At 40.6% G+C, this 26,096-nt stretch overlaps 1 protein-coding gene across 3 annotated transcripts in view; it reads right to left on the minus strand.

Annotated features, from left to right (window-relative positions):
• The window catches only part of Nbas (neuroblastoma amplified sequence), a 313,151-nt gene that overhangs the window by 226,502 nt on the left and 60,553 nt on the right, over window positions 1–26,096 (minus strand). For all 3 annotated transcript variants that reach the window (XM_026788959.1, XM_013353527.1, XM_005366539.3), the window contains exons 13-21: window positions 25,136–25,199; window positions 21,144–21,337; window positions 19,631–19,888; window positions 18,306–18,431; window positions 16,950–17,101; window positions 14,175–14,315; window positions 13,854–13,932; window positions 8,538–8,642; window positions 8,057–8,193 (exon numbers count right to left, since the gene is read on the minus strand). In XM_026788959.1, the coding sequence (XP_026644760.1) occupies window positions 8,057–8,193; window positions 8,538–8,642; window positions 13,854–13,932; window positions 14,175–14,315; window positions 16,950–17,101; window positions 18,306–18,431; window positions 19,631–19,888; window positions 21,144–21,337; window positions 25,136–25,199 (1,256 nt within the window). The remainder of the gene's footprint in view (window positions 1–8,056; window positions 8,194–8,537; window positions 8,643–13,853; window positions 13,933–14,174; window positions 14,316–16,949; window positions 17,102–18,305; window positions 18,432–19,630; window positions 19,889–21,143; window positions 21,338–25,135; window positions 25,200–26,096) is intronic.

The raw sequence follows: 26,096 nt of genomic DNA on the forward strand, positions 1-26,096 counted from the left end.
TGAGTGAGGTAAGCCAGACCCAAAAAGATGAACATGGGATGTACTCACTCATAATTGGTTTATAGCCATAAATAAAGGACATTGAGCCTATAATTTGTGATCCTAGGGAAGCTAAATAAGAAGGTGAACTCAAAGAAAAACATATAGTCATCCTCCTGGATATTGGAAGTAGACAAGATTGCCGGGCAAAAATTGGGAACTTGGGGGTGGGGTGGGATGGGGATAAGGGGAAATGGGGAGAGAAAAGTGAGAAGGGGAGGATGGGGGGAGCTTGGGGGAATTGGATGGTTGGGATAAAGGAAGGGTGGATATGGGAGCAGGGAAGTATATATCCTAATTAAGGGAGCCATCTTAGGGTTGGCAAAAGACTTGACTCTAGAGGGGCTCCCAGGTGTCCAGGGAGATGTCCCCAGTTAGTTCTTTGGGCAGCTGAGGATAGAGAACCTGAAATGGCCCTATCCTATAGCCATACTGATGAATATCTTGCATATCACCATACAACCTTCATCTGGCGATGGATGGAGATAGAAACAGAGACCCACATTGGAGCACCGGACTGAGCTCCCAAGGTCCAAATGAGGAGCAGAAGGAAGGAGAACATGAGCAAGGAAGTAAGGACCGCAAGGGGTGCACCCACCCACTGAGATAATGGGGCTGATCTATTGGGAGCTCACCAAGGCCAGCTGGACTGGGACTGAAAAAGCATGGGATAAAACCGAACTCTCTGAACATGGTGGACAATGAGAGCTGATGAGAAGCCAAGGACAATGGCACTGGGTTTTGATCCTACTGCATGTACTGGCTTTGTGGGAACCTAGCCTGTTTGGATGCTCATCTTCCTAGACCTGGATGGAGGAGGGAGGACCTTGTACTTCCCACAGGGCCAGGAACCCTGACTGCTCTTTGGGCTGGAGAGGAAAGAGGAAAGGAGTAGGGGAGGGGGAGGAAAATGGGAAGCGGGGAGGAGGCAGAAATTTTTTCAATAATTAAAAAATAATAATAAAAAAAAAAGAAAAACACTAGGCTACATAAAACATAAGTAAACTAAGATCTCGTATTTCTTTGTTGGAAAAAAATACCGTTTTCCTTCGTTATAACCCAGGCTAGCCTCAAACTCATGGCATGTGTTTTCCATTCCTCAGGCTGCCAAGAGCTGTAATTGCCAAGAGCAATTACAAACATGAGCCAGTACGCCTGCCTGGCTGCTGATTCATTTCCAACCAAGAAGCTAATTGGGGACATCATTAGCACCTTGTGAAGAAATAATATAATATTGTTGAATATATGAACAATCTCAGATTAAATATTTTCCAACTATCCCTTTTCTACTCAGACTTTCCAGAGTCACACACTAGATTTTCAATACTTAGATCCAAACATTGCCTTCTCCAAGAAGGCTTTTTCTGGTCCTGACTTCAATAGAATGCAGTCTCTCCTATCTCTAAATACATCTGCATTCCTAATGTGAAACAATCATTTAAACTTTTATTAAGTTGCATTATTTCTATACATAGGTGTATGTATTTGGGCAGACACCTGCCATGGCTCAAGTGTGATGGTCAAGGAAAACACGCAGGAGTCGGCTCTCTCATTTCACTATGTTGGTCATAAGGCTTAGCAACAAAGGTCTTTACCACTGAGCAGGCCGCTTCACTCCATCATCTCATTTTATATAGTTGACCAGATACCTATCTCTACACTATAGAGTATAATCTAGTCTGCCCTACTAGATTATAATTTATGTGGTGAAAGAGAACATATTGCACTCATATTTATATCTACCTATTCAAGCTAATATAATACCTATGTATGAAACAAAAACACTAGCTAAAATTTCTACTAAAATAAAATGTACTCTTGTGTGACTCATGTCTCCTTTAAGCTGTCTTTTGAAAGGAAATAAAATCACTTTAAAAGATCTTAATTTTAAATCAGTTCACATATACTCATGTCTAGTTACAAATTTCAATGAAAAAAGATTAAAACTGAAGAAAGAAAGAAAGAAAGAAAGAAAGAAAGAAAGAAAGAAAGAAAGAAAATATCTGCTTTATAAGATACCATTAATATGTTCTTTATAGCATATGACTTTCCAGAATGTTTATAAAACTTTAAAATTAAATCTCCAGGAACCATCTGTGGAAAGATCTCCTGCTGCTTCTCAAGGAAGATGAAAATAATACTTCTACACCTGAACAGAAACTGCCCAGAGATGATACTGACGTCACTGAAAATGTTCCAGTTGTCGCCTTTCAGAGACATTCAGGGTATACTAATGACTTAGTGATATAGGGTGTGTGAATGATTTGGAGTCAGAGATGGCGGCACACTCAGGAGGCTAAGACAGGAGGAACACTGTGAGTCTGAGGCTAGCCTGAGCTACATAGTGAATTCATAACACCTTTGACTCAACACTCCCCACCAAAAATTACAATAACGATTTAAAATATGAGGTAAATCAATTTGACATTATCAAATTTGTTCTGAAATTGCTCATTTAGTCATTTTACATTTAGAATTGATAATATGGCAGATAAATCATTGGGGAACTAAACTAACATAGTAATCAGAAACATGGAATTAGAACATTAATGCCACAAAACCGGGAGGGGGTGGAAATGGGAACATCTGCAAGGCAGTGACCATTCGCAGTTCTTCTGCATAGGGAAGGACACTTTTCAGAGTTTAATCTTCAACTGCAAATGACATCACTAAATGTCCACAGTTAAAGACACGCACACTGCAGAGCTGCCACAGTCAGGGTCCTGAGTCATAAGAACATGCTGCTGACATCTGAGCCCATTAATAAAATCGCAATACTTACACGATAAATACTTTGCAATAATAGCACAAAATAAATATTTGGTCTTTTCTTGTGATTATCCAGGAGTATATCATAATGAATATTTTTATTAACTGGCAACTCTGTCAAAGGATTTCAGAGCTGACAGATACTGAAGTACAGTGCTCACTTTCCTGTGCTACGGGTACAGGAAGAGGCCTGGAGAGATGGTGACCCAGTGGTTAAGAGAACCTGCTGCTCTTGCAGCAGACCTGTGTTCGGTTCCCAGTACCCACCTGGCAGCTCAAAACCATGCAATTCTAGGGGTACAATGACTTCTTCTGGCCTCCATGGGCACAAGGCATGCAGGTGGTATGTATATGTACATGCCAGCAAAACACTTGCACACACAAAAAAAGTTAAAAAGTAAAAAGTAAATTTTTTTTAAAATTCAAGCAAATCAAGTCTATATGCAAATGCACTAATATGAGACAGGCTCTTCAAACAGAAAAGAGATATTAGTGAAGCACTAGATAAATAAACCTGTAGCTACTTCATTATAGTGTATAACAAGTTGGCTATAATGGTTGCAAATATAAATATTCCCAATAAACTGATGCATTAGCAAACAAATTAGAGATGGCCTATTTCATTTTGCCAATGCACAAATTTCTCTGTGGGATGTTACCGGCATGTCCAGCCTTTTGACAGTGAGACAAAATCGGTATCATCTGCAAAGCCCATACTAGCAAACTGCACTTTCAATGATACCTCCCATCAAAAGAACAGCACAATGTTTTAAGCATATGCCAGCTAGATGACAAAAACAGCACCAGCCCCCAAGTACATGCATACTCTGCAATGGCAACCAGCTTCCTCTTTCAGCAAGTACATCGGATGCCATTGCAAACACACCTAGAATTTCAGGTTCCCATCAGGTTTTGTTACCTTCTCCTTCCACATCCCTAGAACTCAGAACCTGCAGCGTCCTGTCCCGAAGGAAGCTTGTCCTCAGTTCTCATCGGTGCTATGCTTTAGTCTTATGTGTGATTACCAGGTTACATGTATCAAACCATGCAAAGTTTTATCAGCTACTTACTTTCCGTCAGTGTGACAAATGCCACTACCCTCATTTCTCTAACATGCATTGCAGTTTCTACAGTTTCTTTGAATGATGTGCACAGAGATTTTTTAGTAATGCATTTGTCACCATATGGCAGAAATGATAACTTGATTTCTTATTTTGAAAAATGTGCTCTATATGTATGAATGAGATGGGACTTCAGACTAACAGAACACAAAAATTCTCCATTTTCCTTCTGATGTTTCTGAAAATATACACTTAGTCCAAGAAGAAGTCTAAGCCAGTAGGATACACGGAGTCTAAGGCCGAACTTAGTAGAAAGCTCTGCTGATAACTGCCAACAGCATGCACTGCAGGCACTGCTGGTGGCTTCTGTCTGCACATGTGTTGGTTAGTTTTGTCAGTTTGACGGCTAGAGTCAGCTGAGAAGAGGGAACCTCAATTGAGAAAGCTATCCCATCAGCCTGCTCTGTAGGCAAGCCTGTAGACATCTTCTTTGTTGGGAACTGATGTAGAAGGGCTCCCTCCGTGCACAGTGGCACTACCATTCGTGGACACGTGGTCCTTAATTGTATAAGAAAGCACGCTGAGCAAGTCATTTGAACAAGCCAGAAAGCAGAGTTCCTCATGGCTTCTGTTTCAGTTCTTGCCTCCAGGTCCCTCTTATGACTTCCCTGGATGATGGAATATAAACTTTAAAATGAAATAAACCCTTTTCTCCCCAAATTGCTTTTATCAGTGCTTTACTACAACAATAAAAATGCTAACTACATATCAAAATCATTCTCCCATTCATTCTCACAACAGGAAGAACTAATTGCTATAACCACCTCTTTTTCTTTTCTCTTTCTTTTCCTTTTTTTTTTTTTTTTGGAGGGGGGAGGACCTTGGACTGCCCACAGGGCAGGGAACCCTGACTGTTCTTCGGACTGGAGAGGGAGGGGGAGGGGAGGGGGGCGTGGGGAGTGGGGGGACAGGGAGGGAAAAGGGAGTTTGGGAGGAGGCGGAAATTTTTAATAAAAAAAAAATTTTAATAGAAAATAAATACATTAAAAATTTTTAAAAAGGCCCTGCGTGCCTTCGTTGCGGTTGCCATATTGTAGAGCTGGTCAACCCCTCATGCTGGTAAATAAAGGCTCTTTGCTTTTACAATATATTAGAGTGTGGGGTCTTCTTCGGTGTTTTCTCGAACCCCTACCATCAGGTTTTAGTGATCATTCTGAAAAGATTTTATAGGAAAGAAAAAGGTGATAAAATAAAGAAATCTAGATTGAAATAAAGAAAATTTTTTCTTAAATGTGCTCTACATACTCAAAATTATGAAAAATAAAAACTCACTTACATAATGAGTCTCTCTACTAAGTAAACAAGAATCCTAACAAAGAGATGTGCTCAAGAGCTCGAGAAACAGCACTGGGAATACAGACGTAAATGGACTTGCAAACTGACCTGAAATAGGTGGAATACAACCGTAAGCGGACTGGCAGAAGTGAGGAAAATAGGTAGCTAATGAAATGATACATCACATGTGACAGAGAAACGTGATTTCAAAGCTTTGCACCACTTGGTCACATTTCATCAATGTCACGTACACCTGATGACTTAAAAATAACTAAATAAAACACAAAATAGGCTGCTTTCTGGCCACAGAAATGATAAAAGTGGATCAATCAAAACCGGCTAGTTGGAGACTAGAGAGATAGCTCAGTAGCTTAGAGTGCTCACTGCTCTCCCATAGGACCTTGTTCAGATCCTAGCACCCTGTCAGGAGGCTCACAAGGGCCTGTAATTCCATCTCCAAGGGATCAGACACATCTGGCCAACACAGACATTGCAGCTCCAGGGGATCAGACACATCTGGCCAACAGAGACAATTGCAAATACGTGCTCCTGTCCCTATGCACACACACATCCATAAATCATTGAAATGAAAAACAATTCTTTACAAAAAACACTGGCTAATCAGGGCCAGTCTGACCCGGCCAGTGAGTGCAGCGTGTCCTCCAGAGGTAAACTCTGGGCCTGGGTGCTACAAAGGCACATGGTGAGGCACGGTTACTTCAGCACCTCTCCTAAGTCCTTCCAGTTACCCAACCAAAAGAAGTTTGGGAGAGGAGGGAGAGAAGCAAGCATCGTCCCAGGCTCATGAGACAGACAAACAGATGCACCTACAAGCAAGGGCCAGACTGCAGAACTGGCAAGCACACTGTTAATGGTACTCTAAACCCTTCAAATGAAGCTGCTTACAACTTTATTAGGATACTTTCTGAAAAAGAAAAGCATATATCCAATTTGGTCAAATAAAATCCCAGATTGAGGAAGTACCCACTGTCTGATCCACTTTGGTTGCAAGACAAAACATGAAGATCAGCATAAGAAGCAAAGCATCACTAGAGGTTCTGCTCTGATCAGAAAACACCAGCCCAGGAGCCCAAGAAGGAAAAGCCAGACAGACACAGAAAGTGCACTCAGGAAAAGTCTCAGAAAGAGACACAACGTAATCAATTATGATTTGTACACTGCTTTGTTCTATATTGTTCCCTCCCCCACCGCCTTGCCTTGCTAAGGCTGACTCTCCCCAGAGATCGGGTTAGACTAGAAACGGGGTCCCTTGTCTCAGTCGTCAGTGCTGGGGTCGACCTAAGTTCTGTAAGCGCTTTTCTCTCCAGCGTCCCACTGCCATTCGGCCTGGAGCTGGGGCGCCTGTGTCACCTGCTCCTGCCGCTCTCCTTTATTCACTCTGCTTCCTTCTACTTTTCCTGTTGCTCTAATATTACTTCCTAGTCAACCTAACTGATTCCCTTTTCATTCCTACAACCCTTAACTAAAATCAGTACAAGTACTCTCTAGGCTTCTTCATTCTCTAACAACTACTAGAGTTGAAGGGGCAATTATTTTGAATTAGCTACTAGTACATTTAGTATTGAGTATATCACTTATGGCTGCTTTTGCAGTTTGGGGAGCCTAATCTTTGGAGATTATATCCAGTGTTATGAAAACACTGGGTCAAGGTTTAGCTACTGAGAAAAAAAAAATGTCACGGGTAGGATTGACATACCAAACATACAAATCCCACTTCAACTCCATAAATCCTCCACCTAAAATAACAGCTGATTTCAAAAATTCCAACCAATAATCTAATCCAAAATGCAGAGACCCAAAGAAGCATGAAAGAATTCAGGCACTAGGACTCATTGCAAACTGACCAATACTGTACTAACAGATTGCCAGAGTTAATTAAACTAAATCCCAAACAAAGAATTCAAAAGAATGATTGCAAGACAGCTCAATGAACTCAAATAAGCAAAAAACTTCTGACTGAACTCAAAGAGAAGACAATATGCAGGTGAATGAAATAATTAATTCAGAATAAGACAAAAATGAGGAATTCAATAAAGAGATGGAAATGCCTTTTCAGTGGGTTAAAACAAGAATAGACCATTCAGATCAATGGATCCTGGATAAAACACTCACATGGAGCTTCCTCCTGTCTGCTAAGGACACAAGTAGCCTCTTATTCCAATGGAGGGACTGAATTTACACAGCTGCCTTGTGTCGTTTAAAGAAGAGCTAGTGTGCGGATGTGTCATGGACTAGGACCCCAGCACTCAGACGTCTCAAGGCAGGAGGTCACTGCACGCAGGAGGCTGTCCTGCTCTGCATGGTGAGTCCCAAGCCAGTGAGAGCTTCCTAGTGAGACTCTCATCTCAAAAACAGAAGTACAAATAAAATAAATAAAAAGATATTGAGGTCTCCAGGAGAGAATAAGCGGTAACAGTGGGGTTTGATGTCTATACTGGCTTAGAATTTAGATGCCTGCTGTGACCACTTACAAACAGCCTTGACGTGAAATAAAGAGCATTAGTCCAGCTAATCATATTATGAATTCACCTTTCTGTCTCTAGAATTTCAATGAGAGACAAGGCTGTGGAGCAGCCAGGAAGCAGACACTGCAGGGTCCCTAATCTTATCAGAACTTCAGTTCAATTCCGGAAAGAGATAACTAATTCAAGCAGGTATTGTCAGCCTAAGCAGTTTTTAGGCAGAAAACAAGTCCATGTGAAGGGGATCCTATTTGATAAATACATTTTTGTTCATTTTAACTAAGTTTTAAAAGATTATTTTTTTTGAAACATAAGGTGTCTAACATGAAACACACACGCACAGTCATAATTGATCAAAGAGTAGCATACCAAGCCTCAGGCAACAAGACTGAGTACTCATGTGGAGAAGTGGTTTCTGGGAAGTTGGAGAGGATGGCAAGGCGATGAGGGAGCAGATCAGAGCCATGGTATGTCAGCAGGATCTCCAGGGCTTGGACATTACTCTCCTGGATGGAAGGCAAGGCACAAGTGTCTACTAGGAACTTCAGAAAGACTGATTTTTATGGCAATATTCAAAACTTAAAACTAAATTTTGAATACAGTTCTGATGTTATTTTGAAATACCCTTTGTTTTTCCTTATTTACATCTTTCTCAATCTAACAGTATAAAATTATTTATTTTAAAACTCTAATGGTAACATTTTCAAAACATACCCTACTTTCTGTACAGTTGTTAATATTACAATAGAAAAGCAGAGTGTAAGAGTATATGCATGCACTAACATTAACTACACAGCTCGCAGATTTGGTGGTAATAACCATAATTACTCTATTTACAAAAAGTAATTACCCGAGCATACGTTCTTGCTGAGAGAACAATGTTCTGACTTCTGAACTTCTTAAAAAATTCAGCATCATATCTCTGCTCAGATGCATGAGGTGCCCCTAGGATTTCCTGAGGGAAACAATGACAATAAATAGGCTTCTAAATATGGATGACAAGAAAATATTACAATCCATTATGCCGCTGCCTGCCGAAATAAATATGGCCCAAATTAGTTTATTTCAACTACTAACTGCTAACTTAAGTACCTTACCTTTTTAAGGACTATATTAGTTTGTAAGTGCTATTAACATTTCAGATCTATAAGTAAATGAAATAGTAAAAATTAAATTGGTTTCTGTAGGACAACCAAAAATCACCTGAAAACAGCAGATAAGCAACAGTTACCATGGTTACTGTTGTGGGGACCCGCCATTGCTACATGAGAATGCCATGAATTTTAATACTGCTACAGTAGTGGTGTTAATACAAGTGAGGCTTTCGTTCACTCAGCAAACACAAATGAACTAAGAGTCCACCATGCCCTAGGGCCACTGTGAAAAGCACTGGAGATGCAGCAAATAGCTCACAAACAAATTCATAGGAAATGAACCAAATGTTTGTTTTGTTTTGTTTTTTTAGACAGGGTCTCTCTGTAGCTTTGGAGAATCTGTCTTGGAACTAGCTCTTATATACCAGGTTGGCCTGAAACTCACAAGATCTGCTTGCCTCTGCCTCTTGAGTGCTGGGATTAAAGACATGAGACACCACTGCCCGGATGAGCCAAGGGTATCTTTTATAGCATTTGCCCAGCACCAGAGACCTCTGAACATGAACTGCATATCAGATGATATAAGGAAACTCGGGTTGATTTTGTTACCAGTAGCAATGCCATTGTTGTTTCTCCAGGTCCATATTAGTTACAGCTCTAGACACATGGGTAAAAATGATACGGTTTATGGATTGTGAAAAAGGCAGATGTAGGAAAGCAAAACATGAAGGCTGTGAGACTGACAATGTTGAAAATGTTTGGAGTTGGGAAGGAGTCCCTCTGGGTCCGTCACACCGTCCTCTACACCATTCTTCCAGTCTGAATGTTTTATAATGAAAGGCTAAAAACATTCTGACAAACTTACAACGAAATGTTCAAATGGAAAGTAGGCACTGCTTATATAGCTTTTCTTTCCTAGTTGTTTACAAACTTCTATACATTTTTCTAAACTGCCGGCAGACGTGTTCCTCAGCCACCATTCTTAGGTAAAAACATTCTTTTAAACTGGTACTACTTGATGGATACTCAGTTTCCAACCTACCAAAACTGCAAATCTGCCTACATCTCCACCGGTATGACTCTCCTTCCTTCAGGAATGGCCAAAACAAACAGCTCTGAACCTTTAATGTCTCACACGCCACCCACGCTCTGGACCCCATCTCAACTCTTTCTATGAACATGTAGGTATGCCTTTTTTCTTCCACTCAATAAACTCCTCCTCATCCCTCTACTGACTCATTCCCATTAATGTCCAAACAATGTCCCTTCCTCCCTCTGCTATAAAACACCAAGCAATCTTGTCTACTTCCCCTACCCAGGAGGATAGCTATATGTTTTTCTTTGGGTTCACCTTCTTATTTAGCTTCTTTAGGATATCAAAATAAAGACTCACTGACCTTTATTTGTGGCTAGAAACCAATTATGAGTGAGTACATCCCATGTTCATCTTTTTGGGTCTGGGTTACCTCACTCAGGATAGTATTTTCTATTTCCATCCATTTGCATGCAAAATTTGAGAAGTCATTGTTTTTTACTGCTGAGTAGTACTCTAATGTGTATATATTCCACACTTTCTTCATCCATTCTTCCATTGAAGGACATCTAGGTTGTTTCCAAGTTCTGGCTATTACAAATAATGCTGCTATGAACATAGTTGAACAAATGCCCCTGTCATATGATCGGGCATCTCTTGGGTATACTCCCAAGAGTGGTATTGCTGGGTCCAGGGGTAGGTTGATCCCGAATTAGACAAGATTGCCAGGCAAAAAATCGGGATCTTAAGAGTGGGGTGGGAGGGGGGTAAGGGGAGATGGGGAGAAAAGTGAGAAGGGTTGGATGGGGAGAACTTGGGGCAACGGGATGATTGGGATACAGGAAGGTAGGATAGGGGAGCAGGGAAGCACATATCTTAATTAAGGGAGCCATCGTAGGGTTGGGAAGAGACTTGGACCTAGAGGGGCTTCCAGGTGCCTAAGGAGAGGTCCCCAGTTAGTTCCTGGGGCAGCAGAAGATAGGGAACCTGAAATGATCCTATCCTATAGTCTTACTGATGAATATTTTGCATATCACCATAGAACCTTCATCTGGCGATGGACCCACACTGGAACACTGGACTGAGCTCCCAAAGTCCCAATGAGGAACAGAAGGAGGGAGAAGATGAGCAAGGAAGTCAGGACCAAGAGGGGTGCAACCACCCACGGAGACAGTGGGACTGATCTATTGGGAGCTCACCAATGCCAGCTGAATTGTGACTCGAAGCAGGGGATAAACCCGGACTCTCTGAATATGACGGACAATGAGGGCTGCTGAGAAGCCAAGGACAATGGCACTGGGTTTTGATCCTACTTCTAGCTCTGGCTTTGTGGGGGCCTAGCCAGTTTGGATGTTCACCTTCCTAGACCAGGATGGAGGGGGGAGGACTTCGGACTCTCCACAGGGCAGGGAACCCTGACTGCTCTTCAGACTCGAGAGGGAGGGGGAGAGGAGGGGGGGAGGTTAGGAGGGGGGGAAGTTAGGGGGGAGAGAGGGAGGAGTGGGAGGCTGGGAGGAGGCGGAAAATTTTTTTTCTTTATTAATAAAAAAAAAATTTAAGAATAAAAAAAAAAAAAAAAAAACCACCAAGCAAGCACACAGTCTCAAGGACACGCCATCTTTGATCATGCCCTAGGCCTTTGTCCAAACTCCAATTATCAACAAAGCTTCCCATCAGTGGGATCTGCTTATGCTTCTGACCTATCTGGACAAGCCATAACTTCTCCGTTTTCATGTCCTCAATAAAAAGGATAGCAATGATGGCCACAAAGGACTGCTAGAAAATGACCAGATGGTTGGGACTAAGCACATGGACATGGGCTGATGAACTATGAAGGGAATGTCACGGGTGTTTCTGAACAAATACTTACAAGGTCTACAGTGAGTCAGATACCATGCTGAGCTCTGGACGTAAAGAAACCAAGAAGACCAAATTCTGAATTCTACCTTCCTGTCTCTTATAAATCTGCCTTCACTTGTCAAGGACTAGCTGATAGTGACTTCCTTACAGAGATGTCCTGAGCATCTCAGAGAATTTAGTATGCTTCTCTCCTCTGCTGCACCGATTCTTCACACTGTGACTTTCACTAAAAGTCTGTATCTTGAGGACTCCAGGAAAACTGTGGCTCATATGTCTCCCTATGTCCATCAACGGCATCATAGCTAGCATGTAGGAAGCACCTACGTAAAATGTAAATGAATTATCTTATTTACATGGAATTAAAAAAATTAGCCATGCCCGATGATGAAAATGCAAAGCCTGTCTCTACCACTATGTAATTGGCAAACATGACAGCCAAACATTCTCATCACACAGTATTAATAGGAAAGTTTGTCCAAGACATCTACTTCTAAAAGGTTAATTTCCTAAAAAGAGTGGTCTCAAAAGGACTTTAAAGGTCACTATCACAATATAACAATACACTTACTATTGTCATACAGAGATTAGCAATTCAATAGCCAATGAATAATGAAAGAAAATTAAGTGCACAGTCAAACTCAATGTTACAAGGACCTTTTCTAAGATTTTATCATTCAATAAAATTCAAGTGGATTATGAAAATAATGAACCACACTGTACGACATAGGCAGTTTCCAATATGTTTATTCTTAATATTACCTCAAAATGTCCCAGAACTGGACTGAAAAAGGAAATGCTCTAAAGGAAAATGACCAGCCAACAACCAAGCCAGCGGCAGCCAATGGACTCACCAGGAGCTCCTCACAGCTTTCTCATTAAAATTATACCCTCACTGTGAACAGCCACAGGAAGAACTTGTTTTTAGTGTTTTCTTCTCCTCCTCCTCTTCCTTTTCTTCCACCTCCTCCTCCTTCTTCTGTCTCACTATGTAGCACTGGCTGTCCTGACACCACCACCCACTTAGTAGATCAGGCTAGCCTCAGGCTCACACGGATCCATCTGCCTCTATCTACCGAATGCTCAGCCCATGCCCACCATGCCCAGCATTTTTTTAAATGCTCGGTGGGAGCGACAGGGATCTAATTTGTCTCCATGTGATCTCCAGTCTGCCAGCAGCAGTTTTTCTTTCACTGTTTTGTTTGATAACATTATAGGGGTTGGGGAATCCAATGCTTCTGAGTTTGCATGAATGATCAGACTTGTTAAATACCTTCAGCACTCTTAGGCCAAGGGCGTGGCCACAGAAGAGAGCCTCAGCACACTGCTCAGCAGAGGGCAGCTGCCTAGCCCCAGATGGGAAAAAAGAAGAAACCCGAGCAAGTTTAGATAAGAGGATCCCATGAAACACACACACACACACACACACACACACACACACACACACACACACACACACAAACTAAACTGTTCCTAGCCATTGAAAGTGATCATTTCCACCTAGTATTTTTGTTTACATTTTGTCTTCTGAAATAAAGTCTCATTCTACAGCCCAGGCTGCTTTCAAACTCAAGACAATTTCCCTGACTCAGCTTCCAAAAAATTACCGCCATAACAAGCATGGGTTACAGATATCCAGCTTCTACTTCCATGCTTAACATGGAACTGGTACAACACAACGTTAAAATGCCCAACATGGGATATATGAGCTCATGTTCCCAAAGAATAAAGAATTATATTGCTATTAAATTCAAGAGTGGCTCTAATAAAGATCAAAGACCAATCAACTAAACTCACTTCACTAGCAAGTTATTAAAATGGGCGACAATGTTCATTCTGTAAGTATTGACACTCAGTATGCCCTGAAACTCAATACTAGAGTCAAGTCTGTGCCGTTACCAGGAAATAAACAATTAGTACATTAAAAAGGATTTTAAATCTAGAAAGCAGATGTGCACACAAATAGATAAAGCCTTTTTATCCTGTAGCCTAACAAAACAACTTTTGGCCTTTTATAATTTCTAATTTTTGTCAAAAGCAGTCTAATAGAGAATTTGATTTTTCAATAAATTAATTTTCCCATATACACAACCTCAGAGACCAAAATATCAGACACTAGGGCAGCAATGCATGTGTCAGAGAAGATGATGAGCATGACTGGTGGGCTAAGCTCATTCCTCACCTCATACGTTGCAAGTCGATCTAAGAAGGTTAATAACTTCAGTCTACAACGGCACAGTTCCTTTTGTTCCAGGGTCAACCTGTGTGGAAGAATTCGATTGAGCTGCTCACATTTACAGACACACTCTTCTCTAGGAGGGAAAACAGCAAGAAAATAGCCCTTGTTCCCTTCGTCGACAGCTCTTAAAACTGTATGCAAAATCCCGGGCTAAACAAAAAGTGACCTCTCAAGTTGCTGCAGTAGCTTAGTGAGTCACACAGCAAAGAGCACAGGGAAACTGCCAGCGATTTTACCTCCAGTGAGCAGTAATGAAAGACTCACGTTGAAAAGTTCACTAATTTGAGGAGCTCGCGTCTCTTCTTGAGCTCTTTCTGACGTTTGCTCTTGGCAGACTCTTTGTCAGTGGGAGTAAGCTCCTCATAGGCAATGCTCTCAATGTCTACATCACCCGGCAACGTGAATCTGCAAAGAGAAAAGAACTCAGTTGACTTCTATTAGCTTAGTTTGTTTCTTCCATGTGATGAAAAGTTGCTTTCTCCTATATTTATTCAACTAAGTTAATTTCCACCAAAACAGAAAAGATCGCTTTTGAAATTTCTGCCAAACAGCATGATTCATTCACTATATCCACAGGATAAATAATAAGGGTAAGCAGTGATGGCAGACCTCTCAAAAAAAAAAGGGGGGAGGTATCTACCTAGGGAAACGTAAGGAGTCGAATCGAGGTGCATTCACCTGGCATAAAACAGGTTTTACTATTGGAACCACTTCTGTCTATAATTGTGTGTGTATGCGTGTGAACAAATAGTGAATTTACTGCATTACTAAGGTTTTACTTGATATTCAAAGGATGGAAGTTACATCACATGCAGAGGTGGTGATAAATGGCTTTTCCGGGCACTAAAGAGAGCCCAAGGTAACTTCAGTTTAGGATCTGCATTACTCCATCCTCCACAATCAGAGGAAGTTCTTCCTATCCAGTTAGTCGGCAGAACTGTCCACACAGGTGTGACTTTCTTAGGAAACTTTAGATCACAGTACCTTTCCACACTGTGTATTGATTAACTCAAGATACTTCCCCACCATGTGACATGATTCTGACATTTGTGCTGAGAACACTGGCATTGTCTTTTGTATTTTTCCTGAACTATATACACTACTATGTGAACTCCAGAGCTCATTCCTTGAACCTGGTCATGATTTTGTTCCTCTCAGACAACCTGCCACCTCCGGTCCCCTTTCCCGTCCTTCTGCTCTGGGACCCACTGTTCCTCTCACTGGCTCAGAGAGCTCAGTTCTTCTCTCCTGCACATGGGAGCATCAGTTACCTCACTCAGCCTTGTGACGGACACTCAGTTCCATTTACACTGCCACAAATAACAAGCCTTTGTCCCCTTTTCTATGACTTATTTATGTCATGTTATTTGTATGTATGAGTGCCTGCATCTACCTATGTGTACCATGAGAACACCTGGTACCTGTGGAGGCCAGAAGAGACCATCAGATCCCTAGAACTGAAGTTACAAGCAGTTCTAAGACACCATTTGCATCTGAGAACCAAACCCAGGTCATCTACTAAAGCAGTAAGCAATCATCTATTTGTGATTTAAAGATTAATTTTGTGTGTGTGTGTGTGTGTGTGTGCACGCACGCACGCACAAGCACACACACACACGCTCCTGAGCACATGTGATTGGATCCCCTGAAACTAGAATTAAAGGCCATTGTGAGGTGTACAGTGCGCATGCTGGGAGCCCAGTTTAGGACCTCTGCACATCAGTGAGTGTGTATGGCATGCATGCTGGGAACCGAGCTCGGGATCTCTGCACAGCAATGAGTGCTCTTAACCACTGAGTCATTCCTTCAGCCCCCAGCTTTCTGACTATTATGGCCAAAATAATGATTCTAGTATTCTATTGTGTGAATGTGCCGCATTTTCTTTATCTGCTTATTTGTAGATAGACATCTTAGTTGATTTCATGTCTCAGCAACTGTGAACAATGTGGTTTTAAATAGGGGTATACATTTTCATTTCCTTTTTATAAATATACACTAACAGAATTACTAGATCATCTGGTATTTCTCTTCTGTAATTCTTGAGGAACCTATATTTCATTTTCCATAGTGGTTATATCAATTTACATTCTCCCTAAAATTGCATAAGAGTTTTTCTTTCTCAGTGTCACTAACACTTGCTATTTTTATAACAACCATTATAACTAGATTTAAATAATAAGTTATGTGATTTTGATTTGCATTTCATAGATAGGAATATCACATGATTTATGATCTTAACAGAATAAAAAAAATGTTAGTCTCATTAAAATGCTTTAATTATCAGGTATATACTATCATTTATATCTCAACGAAGTCCCAAATGTCGTGTAAGCAATAGCTTGTCCAACAATTTAACACTATTATTATATTACTAACTAGCACTTAGTGTTAAATGTCTGTGGGTACTTTCTTTTTTATTATTTTATTTTTTATTACTTTAAAAATAATACCAATCAAATTTGTCACTTCCTCCCACTTCCCTCCCACTCCCCCCACCCATCCTTCCCCCCAACTCCCTCCAGTCCTAAGAGAGGGCAAGGCACCCTGCCCTGTGGGAAGTCAAAGGCCCTCCCCACTACATCCAGGCTTAGCAAAGGCATCCAAAGAGAATAGGATCCCCAAAAGCCAGTACATGCAGTAGAGATAAATCCCAGTGCCATTGTCATTGGCCCCTCAGTCTGCCCCAACTGTCAACCACATTCAGAGGGACCAGTTTGATCCCATGCTCGTTCATTCCCAGTCCAGTGGAGTTGGTGAGCTCCAGGTAAACACTAAAAGTATTTAGTAGGACCCCACAGGCTGACATGTGAAGCCAACCCTGTTGGTGCCACAAACCCCAGCATTTAGTGAGTATGTATGGAGCATGATGTGCCCTCAGCACCAAACCACCACCAGCAAATATATGTAACCGAAAGAAAAGCAAGCCCTGGCCAACTGCAACATCTTCAACAGTGTGCCTTTATAGCTACCTGGCCCAATGCCTCAGCTGACCTTTGCTCCACATCAACTTTGCGGTGAGCATGAATCTCCAAAACTAACCTGCCATCGTCCGCCCCCTTCCCTATCGCCACGAGAGCCTCCAGGTCGGTGCCTTTCAAGCCATACTGTAGCAGCTCCTTGGCAGCATCCACATTTTCAGGAACCCTCTCCAAGCATTCATGGAGAACCCAGGACCGCTTCTTTATTTTGCTCTACATACAAAGAAAAATACACAGGGATTTAACAACAGATGGCATCATATAAAACCAGATGACTGCTATCTGGAATTATAGGTAATAACTAGATAATTATAGATAATAACTAGACCTTTTATATTAGGGTCACTAAAGAACTTGGTCCTAGGTAGCTCCTTGATGACGATCTAAAAACCACGAACTCAGTTCAGTATTGGTGAATGCAACTGGATATGGGAGGTGTGAGTCCAAGCAGCATTCAAGATTTTTAGTTTGTTTGTTTAAACTTTTCATACAATATACTCATCATATTGTTTCTCCATCCCCAACTCCTTCCAGATGCTCCAGACTCCGTGTCTTTCTGTGTTCGTCTCTCCAAAGGTGATGGGGACCCAATAAGAAAAAGTACCAAAATGAAAACACTACGTGGGAAAAAAAAAAAAAAGCGTAGTCCTTTATGTGTTGAACAACTACTGCTGGGCGTGGCCTGCCCTGCAGTGTCCTTGACACACTTAGTGGTGCCACAGAGACTACTGCTGGGCGTGGCCTGCCCTGGGGTGTCATTGATACACTTAGTGACATCCATAAGGAAAAACTGATTTTCCCTTTCCCAGCAGGTATCAGTGTGTCTGCTTCCTTCTCAGTGCTAAGATCCTGTGTGGTTTAGACCTGTGTGGGACTTGTGCATGTCTCCGAGTTCACACATGAATCAGACTTGCTGTGTCTAGAAGAACCTTAGTTCCCTAATCTTCTACCTCCAGCTTCTCTCCCCATCTCAAACCATTAGAGATCAGTGAGGTCCAAAACAATCCTAGAACATCTTTCCATGCAATCTGTCCCAACTATTCTTCTCCTAAATGAAGCCTCTTGGTGTGAAGGCTCCTTCAAGTTCTCTTCACCTCTTTATCATTAATCTCTGGTTAGCAGAAATGCAAATCTCATCACTGAAATTCTCCTAATAGTTCTTAAGTAGGTCCTGACCAATGTTAGTTGAAGAGAAATTCAATAATGGAAATAATCACAGAGATGATTGGTTTATTGGGAAGTGTACATTTAATATCTTTAGCATCAAAATCCTGCTGCAGAAAAAAGATGTTCTGACAATTTTTCCAAGGTAGCACTTTTTTATATATACAAAAATTAGCAGTGTAAAATACTCTATAAACAAAAGATAATCCATAAATATTAATTTCATCAAGTTATCACAAATATTGACACATACCAAGTAATTCTGAATTGAAGCAATGTTGACAGCTGACTTCCTCCACTGCCTCTGATAGACAAGGTCAGTATCCAGGCCGTACGTGTGAGCCAAAGACAAGGCTTCTTCATACTCTTCACTTTCAATCTTTGTCAAAGAAACAGACATGAATTACCCATGAGGCTGTTCTGGTTAGAGGAAGGATCAAGACAGTCACCTGACCTATGCGACAAGTTATGAATACACATGCAATGTTACCAGAAGTACATAGAATTCTAAGAAGCAGCTAAGTCTCCTGACTTCCTTTTGCACTTTAACAAATATGTTAAAAAGTTTTAACTTATACAGTCACATGGACACAAAACTGAGACCAGAGTAGGCAGTAGTCTGGTTCAGATCAACATCATTCAAACAATTGCCAGAGCACAGCAAGTCATTCTGAGAGGTGGTGTTGGCCACACAGGCTTCCAGAGCAGCTGCTGAATGCCTCCCTCACCATCTGTGATCTAGTAGAAAGCTGCACCTAAGGGCAGGTAAGAGGGACAACTGAAAACACAAAGAGATAGCAAAAACCTCAGGATAGGACCAATGATAGCTCAGTGGGTAAAGGTGCTTGGCGCCAAGTCTGACAACTTAAGTTTAATCACAAAAACCCTCACAGTGGAAGGAGAGAACTGAATCCTGCACGTTGTCCTCTGACCTTCAAATATGCACCGTGGAACTACTCAAACACACACACACACACACACACACACACACACACACACACACACATTCATTAAATAAATGTAATGAAAAAATTTAGGCCACAAAGTGGATAACTAAACAGCGTGAATTGTTTTCGTGTGTGTGTGTGTGTGCCTGTGTGTGTCTGTGTGTGTCTGTGTGTGTCTGTGTGTAAGGCACGCATGCTTGCAGGCCAAAACAAGATAAATGTCTTCTTCAGTTGCTTTCTACCTTACACACTAAGGCAAGGTCTCTCACTTGAACTCAGAGCTCAGGGATTCAACTATTCTAGCTAACTGGCTTTGGGGATTCCAGCTTCACCTCAGGAGCACTGAGTTCCATGCAGACTGCATGCCCACCAGGCATTAAACTGAATGTTGGCATGTGAACTGTGACCTCATCCTTAGTCCTCTGGGCTGTCTTCCAGCCCCTGAGTTCTGTATCCACTGCTTTGATTCTGATTACTCAGTTAGAAAGAAGGCATCATTCTAAAAGCTTACAGAACTGGTATTTCTAACGTGTCAGAGAGACGACATGCACATGCCCTCCTTGAATTTCTTTTCTTATTGAAATAGTATAGCTCTGCAATAAACACAGCAAGGAGCAGCAGGATGGCTCACCTTTCTCTGATAAAGCTCCTCTGGAGTTGTGGAGCGCAGACTCACAAGGCGGTAGTTCTTAGTAATAGCTCGCGGCCGTTTCCTTGGAGGTGCAAACCTCTCCATCTCTGTCACTAAGTAAAGACCTTGTTTGACGTAACCAAAATAGCGAGCCTTGGCAGACATGTCATGATCAGAGTCAGAATCCTCTTCTCCTTCATCTTCTTCCCCAGCCCTCATCTCCACACGAGATCGTTTGGGGGCAAGTTTAATTTCACACTAAATTGAAAAGAGAGATGTAAAATTAATTATAGGAAACAAAAGACAGATTTTTAAGAGGCAATGAAAAACTTAATTTAATTATACTCTGGTTTGATTCATTATGTGTCATTCACAACGGATCCAAAGGAAACAAAGAAAATCAAAGGCCTAAAATATACACATTCATATGGTTTCCAAATCTTTAAAGCTAAAAACAACTTTTAAAACAGGACATTAGTATAAATATCTATAATTAGTTCACAGAAGTAAAAAATTGGAAATATGAGTTTCTTTAACTTTTAATATGTCTGTACTTGCCGTAGAAAAACAAGAAGATAATTTAGAAAATGGCATGAAGGTATTTACTTTTGTTGCCAGGAACAATCATAGGATGTCCCTGCCCACCAGCTTCACAAATGCTGAGGGTGAAGGGCTGATTGGTGAAGGGCTGGTTGCTAGGACAATTCCACTGAGACTTAACAGAACTGGGTTGATGTTGAATCCATGGTTTTCTGTAAGGAAGATCTTTGATTGGATGATAAACTTCAGACCTAAGAATGCCTTTCACTGTGCCCGCAGAAGTAAAGCTGCAGAAGACTGCACCCCTGAAAGAAATAAGAACTCTAAACGAGCAAATGCAGCTGTAGAGAAACAGCCTTGCTGAACAGTGGAGCCGCATGCCTTTAATCCCAGCACTAAGAAGGCAGAAGCAGGTGGACCTCTGTGAATTCGAGGCCAGCCTGGTCTACAAGAGCTAGTTCCAGGACAGGCTCCAAAGCTACAGAGAAACTTTTTTTTTTCAAAAAAAGAAAGAAAGAAAGAAAGAAAAGAAAACGAGAGAGAAAAAGAAAGAAAGAAAAAAAGAAAGAGCCTCTACTTTCAACTCTTTCACAATAACAACTTTTTTCTGAAAGGAAAAAAAACTTTAGGTTACCATACTTTGAAGAAATAATAATATAAACATTAAGTAGTTCCTAACCAGGAAGTAATGATAGCATTCTACATTTTCAAATGATTCATCCCAGAGAAAAGGAAAAAATCTATCATGTCCAGCAAAGATGAAATGTTTTAAAGGAAACAAAATTGCTATAAATGTTCTTTATTCTCTTAGCAATGCAATGCATTTGATTCATGGCGATGGGGTTTATCACATTAGACTCAATATTTTATTTCAATAACAGCCTTCTATTCCAACAGAGAACAGTATCACACACAATTAAAAAGCCAAATAGTCAGTTTAGTGCCCATGTATTCTCAAAGAGAGAAAGCTCACCTCCAAACTTAAGAAACCCCCATCGTGGGTAGCAGTGACTTGTGGGGACGGCTCAAACCATTCACAAGATTTTCCCAGCAAATTCTTCAAAGTTTTCGCTGATGAGACAGTTAATGCACCAGAGCACCGAGCCAAGGTCACTGCGCCGTCTGCCCACCAATTGACATCAATCAATGGGTAGAAGGACTCTTTATCTAGAGGGAGAGAAGCTGTGAGTACATCTGCAAACGTGGTTTAAGTGCAAAACACTTAACGTAATATTTTAAACTCCAAGCTATTTCATATTTGGGGGACTTCAAAGATGCCTTAAAAAAGGAAGAAAAAAAAAATAAACCTGAAACCATCCTTCAATTCTTAGCCAGGTAAAGATAGAAAAGGTACAGTAATTCATTCAAGAAATGCCTAAGTGGCAGCGACCAGGCAAAGCTATAAAGCTATAAAAGAAAGCAAAGAAAGGTCTTCTCTTCAAAACAAAGACACACAGTTGTCAACTGGAGTTCAGTGCTGAACTCTTCCTTAGCATTTGTAAGACCCTGGGTTGGAAACCAAGGGGCAGGGGTTTGTGGACACGACACAGGACAGCACACAATTCATCAAAGACATAATTATATACTCAAGAAAGAGATATGCAACCATTTTCAGCATAGTAAATTGAGAAGTAGAGGTATATAAATCTCAGAGATACAATGTTATAAAAGATCTTTTAAAATGTATTCCTATCACTTTCAGAGACATTTAAAAATCAAAAATGTATAATATTAAAAAAAATAACAGCTTCCAGGGAGATATGCTCCTAAACATTTAACTAACAGAGAAAAAAATTCAATAAAGAATTCTGAGAATAAAATGAATTATGATTTACCAAACTGAGGGATTTAAAAGGAAATGTCATGATATTTTGTTATGATTTCATAGCACATTTTTAATGATGATTATTCCACAATGGATATGATATTGCTTAATGATGATGCCTATAAGAGTAAGTCATAAAATTTAAAGCATGCTTAAACTCAAAAAGAGAAGATATTTAAAGTATACTTAAACTCAAAAAGAAAAGATGTTTAAACTAGTTAGTCAGACTGAAAACAACTCACTAATTAAAAAAAAGGGGGGGGGGGCGACACTAACACATTTCTTCAGATGGAAGCCTCAGATAGTTTGTTTAAATTAGAAGTTTCTAGAATCATGCTTGCATCTGGGGCTTATGTTCCAAGCAGGTGGAATTTTAAAAAAAAGAAAAAAACTACTACATTCAGATATCAATAAAAAAAGAAAAATAAATAAACGATCATGACTTCAAATGCAGGAACGCTGGGAAATGATGAAGCAACAAAACATAAACACCATGTGCCAGAAGGGGAAAGAAGACACAAATGACGGCAGAGACAGCCTAGTCAATTAAAGTACAGCAGAATAAAGTAAAGGCATGAGGGCAGCTACAGTCCCAAAGAAACTTGAACTGAAAACCAACCAACTCCATTACATATTGTATTCAAGATGCTAAAGCTAACACACAAACAATATGAAAAGTTACAAGAATTAAAACTTCACTCTCAAAGGCAAAAAACAGAACTCCTGTCCAACCTCTGAGCAAAAAAAAGCAGAATGGAACAAAGAGATGTGTGAAGGCCTGGAAATAAATAGCTGCCAGCCGTGACTACTCCATCCAATAAAGTTATCTTTAAAAAAATCAATAGAGAAAAGAAGGCATTTCAAGGTAAGTGTCAACTGAAAAAATTCCTAAGTACCTAGCCAGCTCTGCAGAAGGTACTTAATGGACGCGTACTCATAAGGGCAGCTTTAATCATAAGAGCATAGGAAAGAGTAAATTTCATGAGAGGAAGAGAAGAACAAAAGAAAAAGAATCAGCCATGTCCAACTCGGGAAATCCCTGAAATGAACAAAGGGAGAAAGAAAAAGCCAACAATAATCGGACCAACCAGGTGAATAACCTACAAAACCACACAAGTCAGCACGCCACTACTAATAACAAGAACAGAGATACAAGCAGAACAGATGGTTCAGTGGTTAAGAGCACAGGCTGATCTTCCAGAGGACCCAGGTTCAGTTCTCAGCACTCACATGGCAGCTCACAAGTGTTCTGAGAGACCTGACACCTTCACACAGACATACATGCAGGCAGAACACTAATGTACATACAATAAAAATAAATAAATCATTCTTAAAAAGACTAAAGATAAATGGCCATAACTTTTCAATTAAAAACTCAGTTGCTGGTTGGAGTAAGAGCCAAGATGTATCATTTGGTTGTCTAAAAAACACATCTCATATAAAAGGCTGAAAATACTATAATCCAAAACAAGCAAGAGGAACTATACCCAAATCTAATAAAGGGGATATCGAGTCCAAATTCGTCAAAGAAATTTTTAAGAGACTACTATATATTAATAATGGAAACAATCTATGCAGAATATGCAAAAGTTATAAGTACATGAACTGAACATTAGTGAACACAACTTCAAAAATAAAACTATTAGACAATAAACAGATGAGACAGGTCCAGATTCAACAATATGCCATTTTAATACCTCACTAAATCAACAGACAGATCATCCACACGCACCCCTTTAAAACCAATTAATACATAAACTTCAGAGTCAAACTTCACCATATCAAATAGATTGAACAGACATCTAAATACATTCCACCTAACATCTCTGGAATATGCATTCTTCTCAATAGCCCATGGAGCTCTCTCTAAAATAGATTATGTATTAGGTTACAAAACAAATCTTATCAAAAACCAAAACAAGAAATATAATCATCTCCAGCTGACCTGAGCTAGTGGGAGCTCATGGACTCTGGACTAACAGCTGGGGAGCCTCCATTGGACTGAACTAGGCCTCTGCATGTGGGGGACAGTTGTGTGGCTTGGTCTGTTTGTGGGGCTTCCGGCATAGAAACCAGATGGCGCATGTGCTGGCTATTTGGATCCCGTTCCCTATGATGATATATCTTGCTCAGCCTTGAAACAGGGGGTAGGGGTTTGGTCCTGCTTCAACTTGAAAAGCCAGGCTTTGTTGACTACCCATGGGAGGCCTCACCCTCTCTGAGGAGTAGGTGGGGGGTGGAGAGAGACAGTGAAGGGGAACAAGAGGAGAGGAAGGAGGGTGAGCTGTAGTTGGAATGTAAAATGAATTAAAACAATAAAATAAAAAAGAAGAGAAAAATAAAAAGTTTATAAAACTTAAAATAAAACCATCTCTTGCATCTTATTCAATCATGGTATAGTAAGGGAGACTTCAACAGCTGGGAAACCAAAGAAACCACAAAATCCACAGACTGAGCATTCCTGAAGGATAAGCACACCACTAAAGAAATAAGGAAGGAAATTTTTTAAATTCCTAGAATTACATAAAAATAAAAGCACAACTTAGAATCTTTGAGATCCAGCAAAGGTGGTTTTTATTAAAATGAAAGTTTATAGCTATAAGCTTTTGCATGTGCACTCAGAGTGATCTCAGATAAACAAGAGGGAATGTTATTAAAGTCTCGGGGAAAAGAACAGCAGCAAACGCCTCCCATCATGCCAGAATTGGCCTGACACCAAATCACAGTAAGGATGGACAAAAGAGAAAACTGTAAACTGAAGTTATTAATAAAGTACTTGCAAACCAAATTCAATAGCCCATGAAAAAGATCATATATCTAGAGCAAAACAGTCAAAGGAGCTCTCATTTCTTTAGTTTCAATCTACTATTTAAGAATTACTTTCACTTAATAGTATATCTTGCTCACTTTACAAAACAAATTATTTCAAATATAAAAGTATATATAAATTTAGAGAGAAAAACCTATAAACCTAGCAAACAAAGAAAAACTTAAAAAAAAAAACACATGCCTTGCTATAATTCTGTGGTAATTCCAAGGTGACGCAGGAGAGTCTAGAGGCTTTTTATATCTAAAGAATATGTAAGTGATAAAAGGGGACGTGTAAAGCTGTGACAGACATAATTCTTACACCCACTCACCTTTTATTTTCTTCCTCTTCTCAGGAGATGACCTCCAATCAGGATTAAGCTCATCGTGCCCCGGCTAAATAAAAAGATTTGCGCTGAATTTATTTTAAGTCAAACATGTAAAATAAATATATAAAGTAAAGAACAATATAATATATAAAATAAACAAGAAGTTCCCCAAGACCCAGGAAATTTTCTTTGTTTGTTGTTGTTGTTGTTGTTGTTGTTGTTATTGTTGTTTTGGTTTTGTTGTTGTTGTTGTTGTTGTTTTGGGTTTTTTTTGGATTTTCGAGACAGGGTTTCTCCGTAGCTTTTGGTTCCTGTCCTAGAACTAGCTCTTGTAGACCAGGCCTGCCTCTGCCTCCTGAGTGCTGGGATTAAAGGCGTGCGCCACCACTGCCTGGCAAGGAAATTTTCACAATTGAAAAAAAGTGTGGAAATGAAGTTTGCCCTTGCTCTCTGTTCCCCTGCACAGCAGTGAGGGGAAACAAATGTCACTGCCCTTAGTGCTCACAGGCAGGAACTGTGCCTCAATATGCATACAAGATAAGTCAGAAAGTAGACAACCAAAACAAATGAAAGCGAGACACACCGCTGTTTATTCTATGTGCATATCCTCACACTAGGACCATGTAATCTATGCAGACGGATATGCCGAGGGCAGTGCTCACAAGCCACAAGGAAGCACACCCCAGGTCACCTGCTCTTAGAACTCCAGGGACACAGTCTAAGGAACAGCCTTGCTTCCCTTCTTTTGTATCTGTTGGAGCTCAGAACATTAACACCACACCCCAAGGTACATCACCTTACAATGGTGACTTCGAACTGACAAACACCTAAAGCAATGTGTCTCTGACCTTCTCCTGCTCTATCCCAGCCCCTTACTCTCCCCAAAAGGGAGTCACAGGAACCAGAAATCCTCTCCCATAAGGAGGTCAGAAAATCAGGGCCCCTACTCCAAAGAGAGCCATGC

This window comes from Microtus ochrogaster, unplaced genomic scaffold (genome assembly GCF_000317375.1).
Source record: "Microtus ochrogaster isolate Prairie Vole_2 unplaced genomic scaffold, MicOch1.0 UNK10, whole genome shotgun sequence".
In the NCBI taxonomy this organism is placed as follows: Eukaryota; Metazoa; Chordata; class Mammalia; order Rodentia; family Cricetidae; genus Microtus; species Microtus ochrogaster.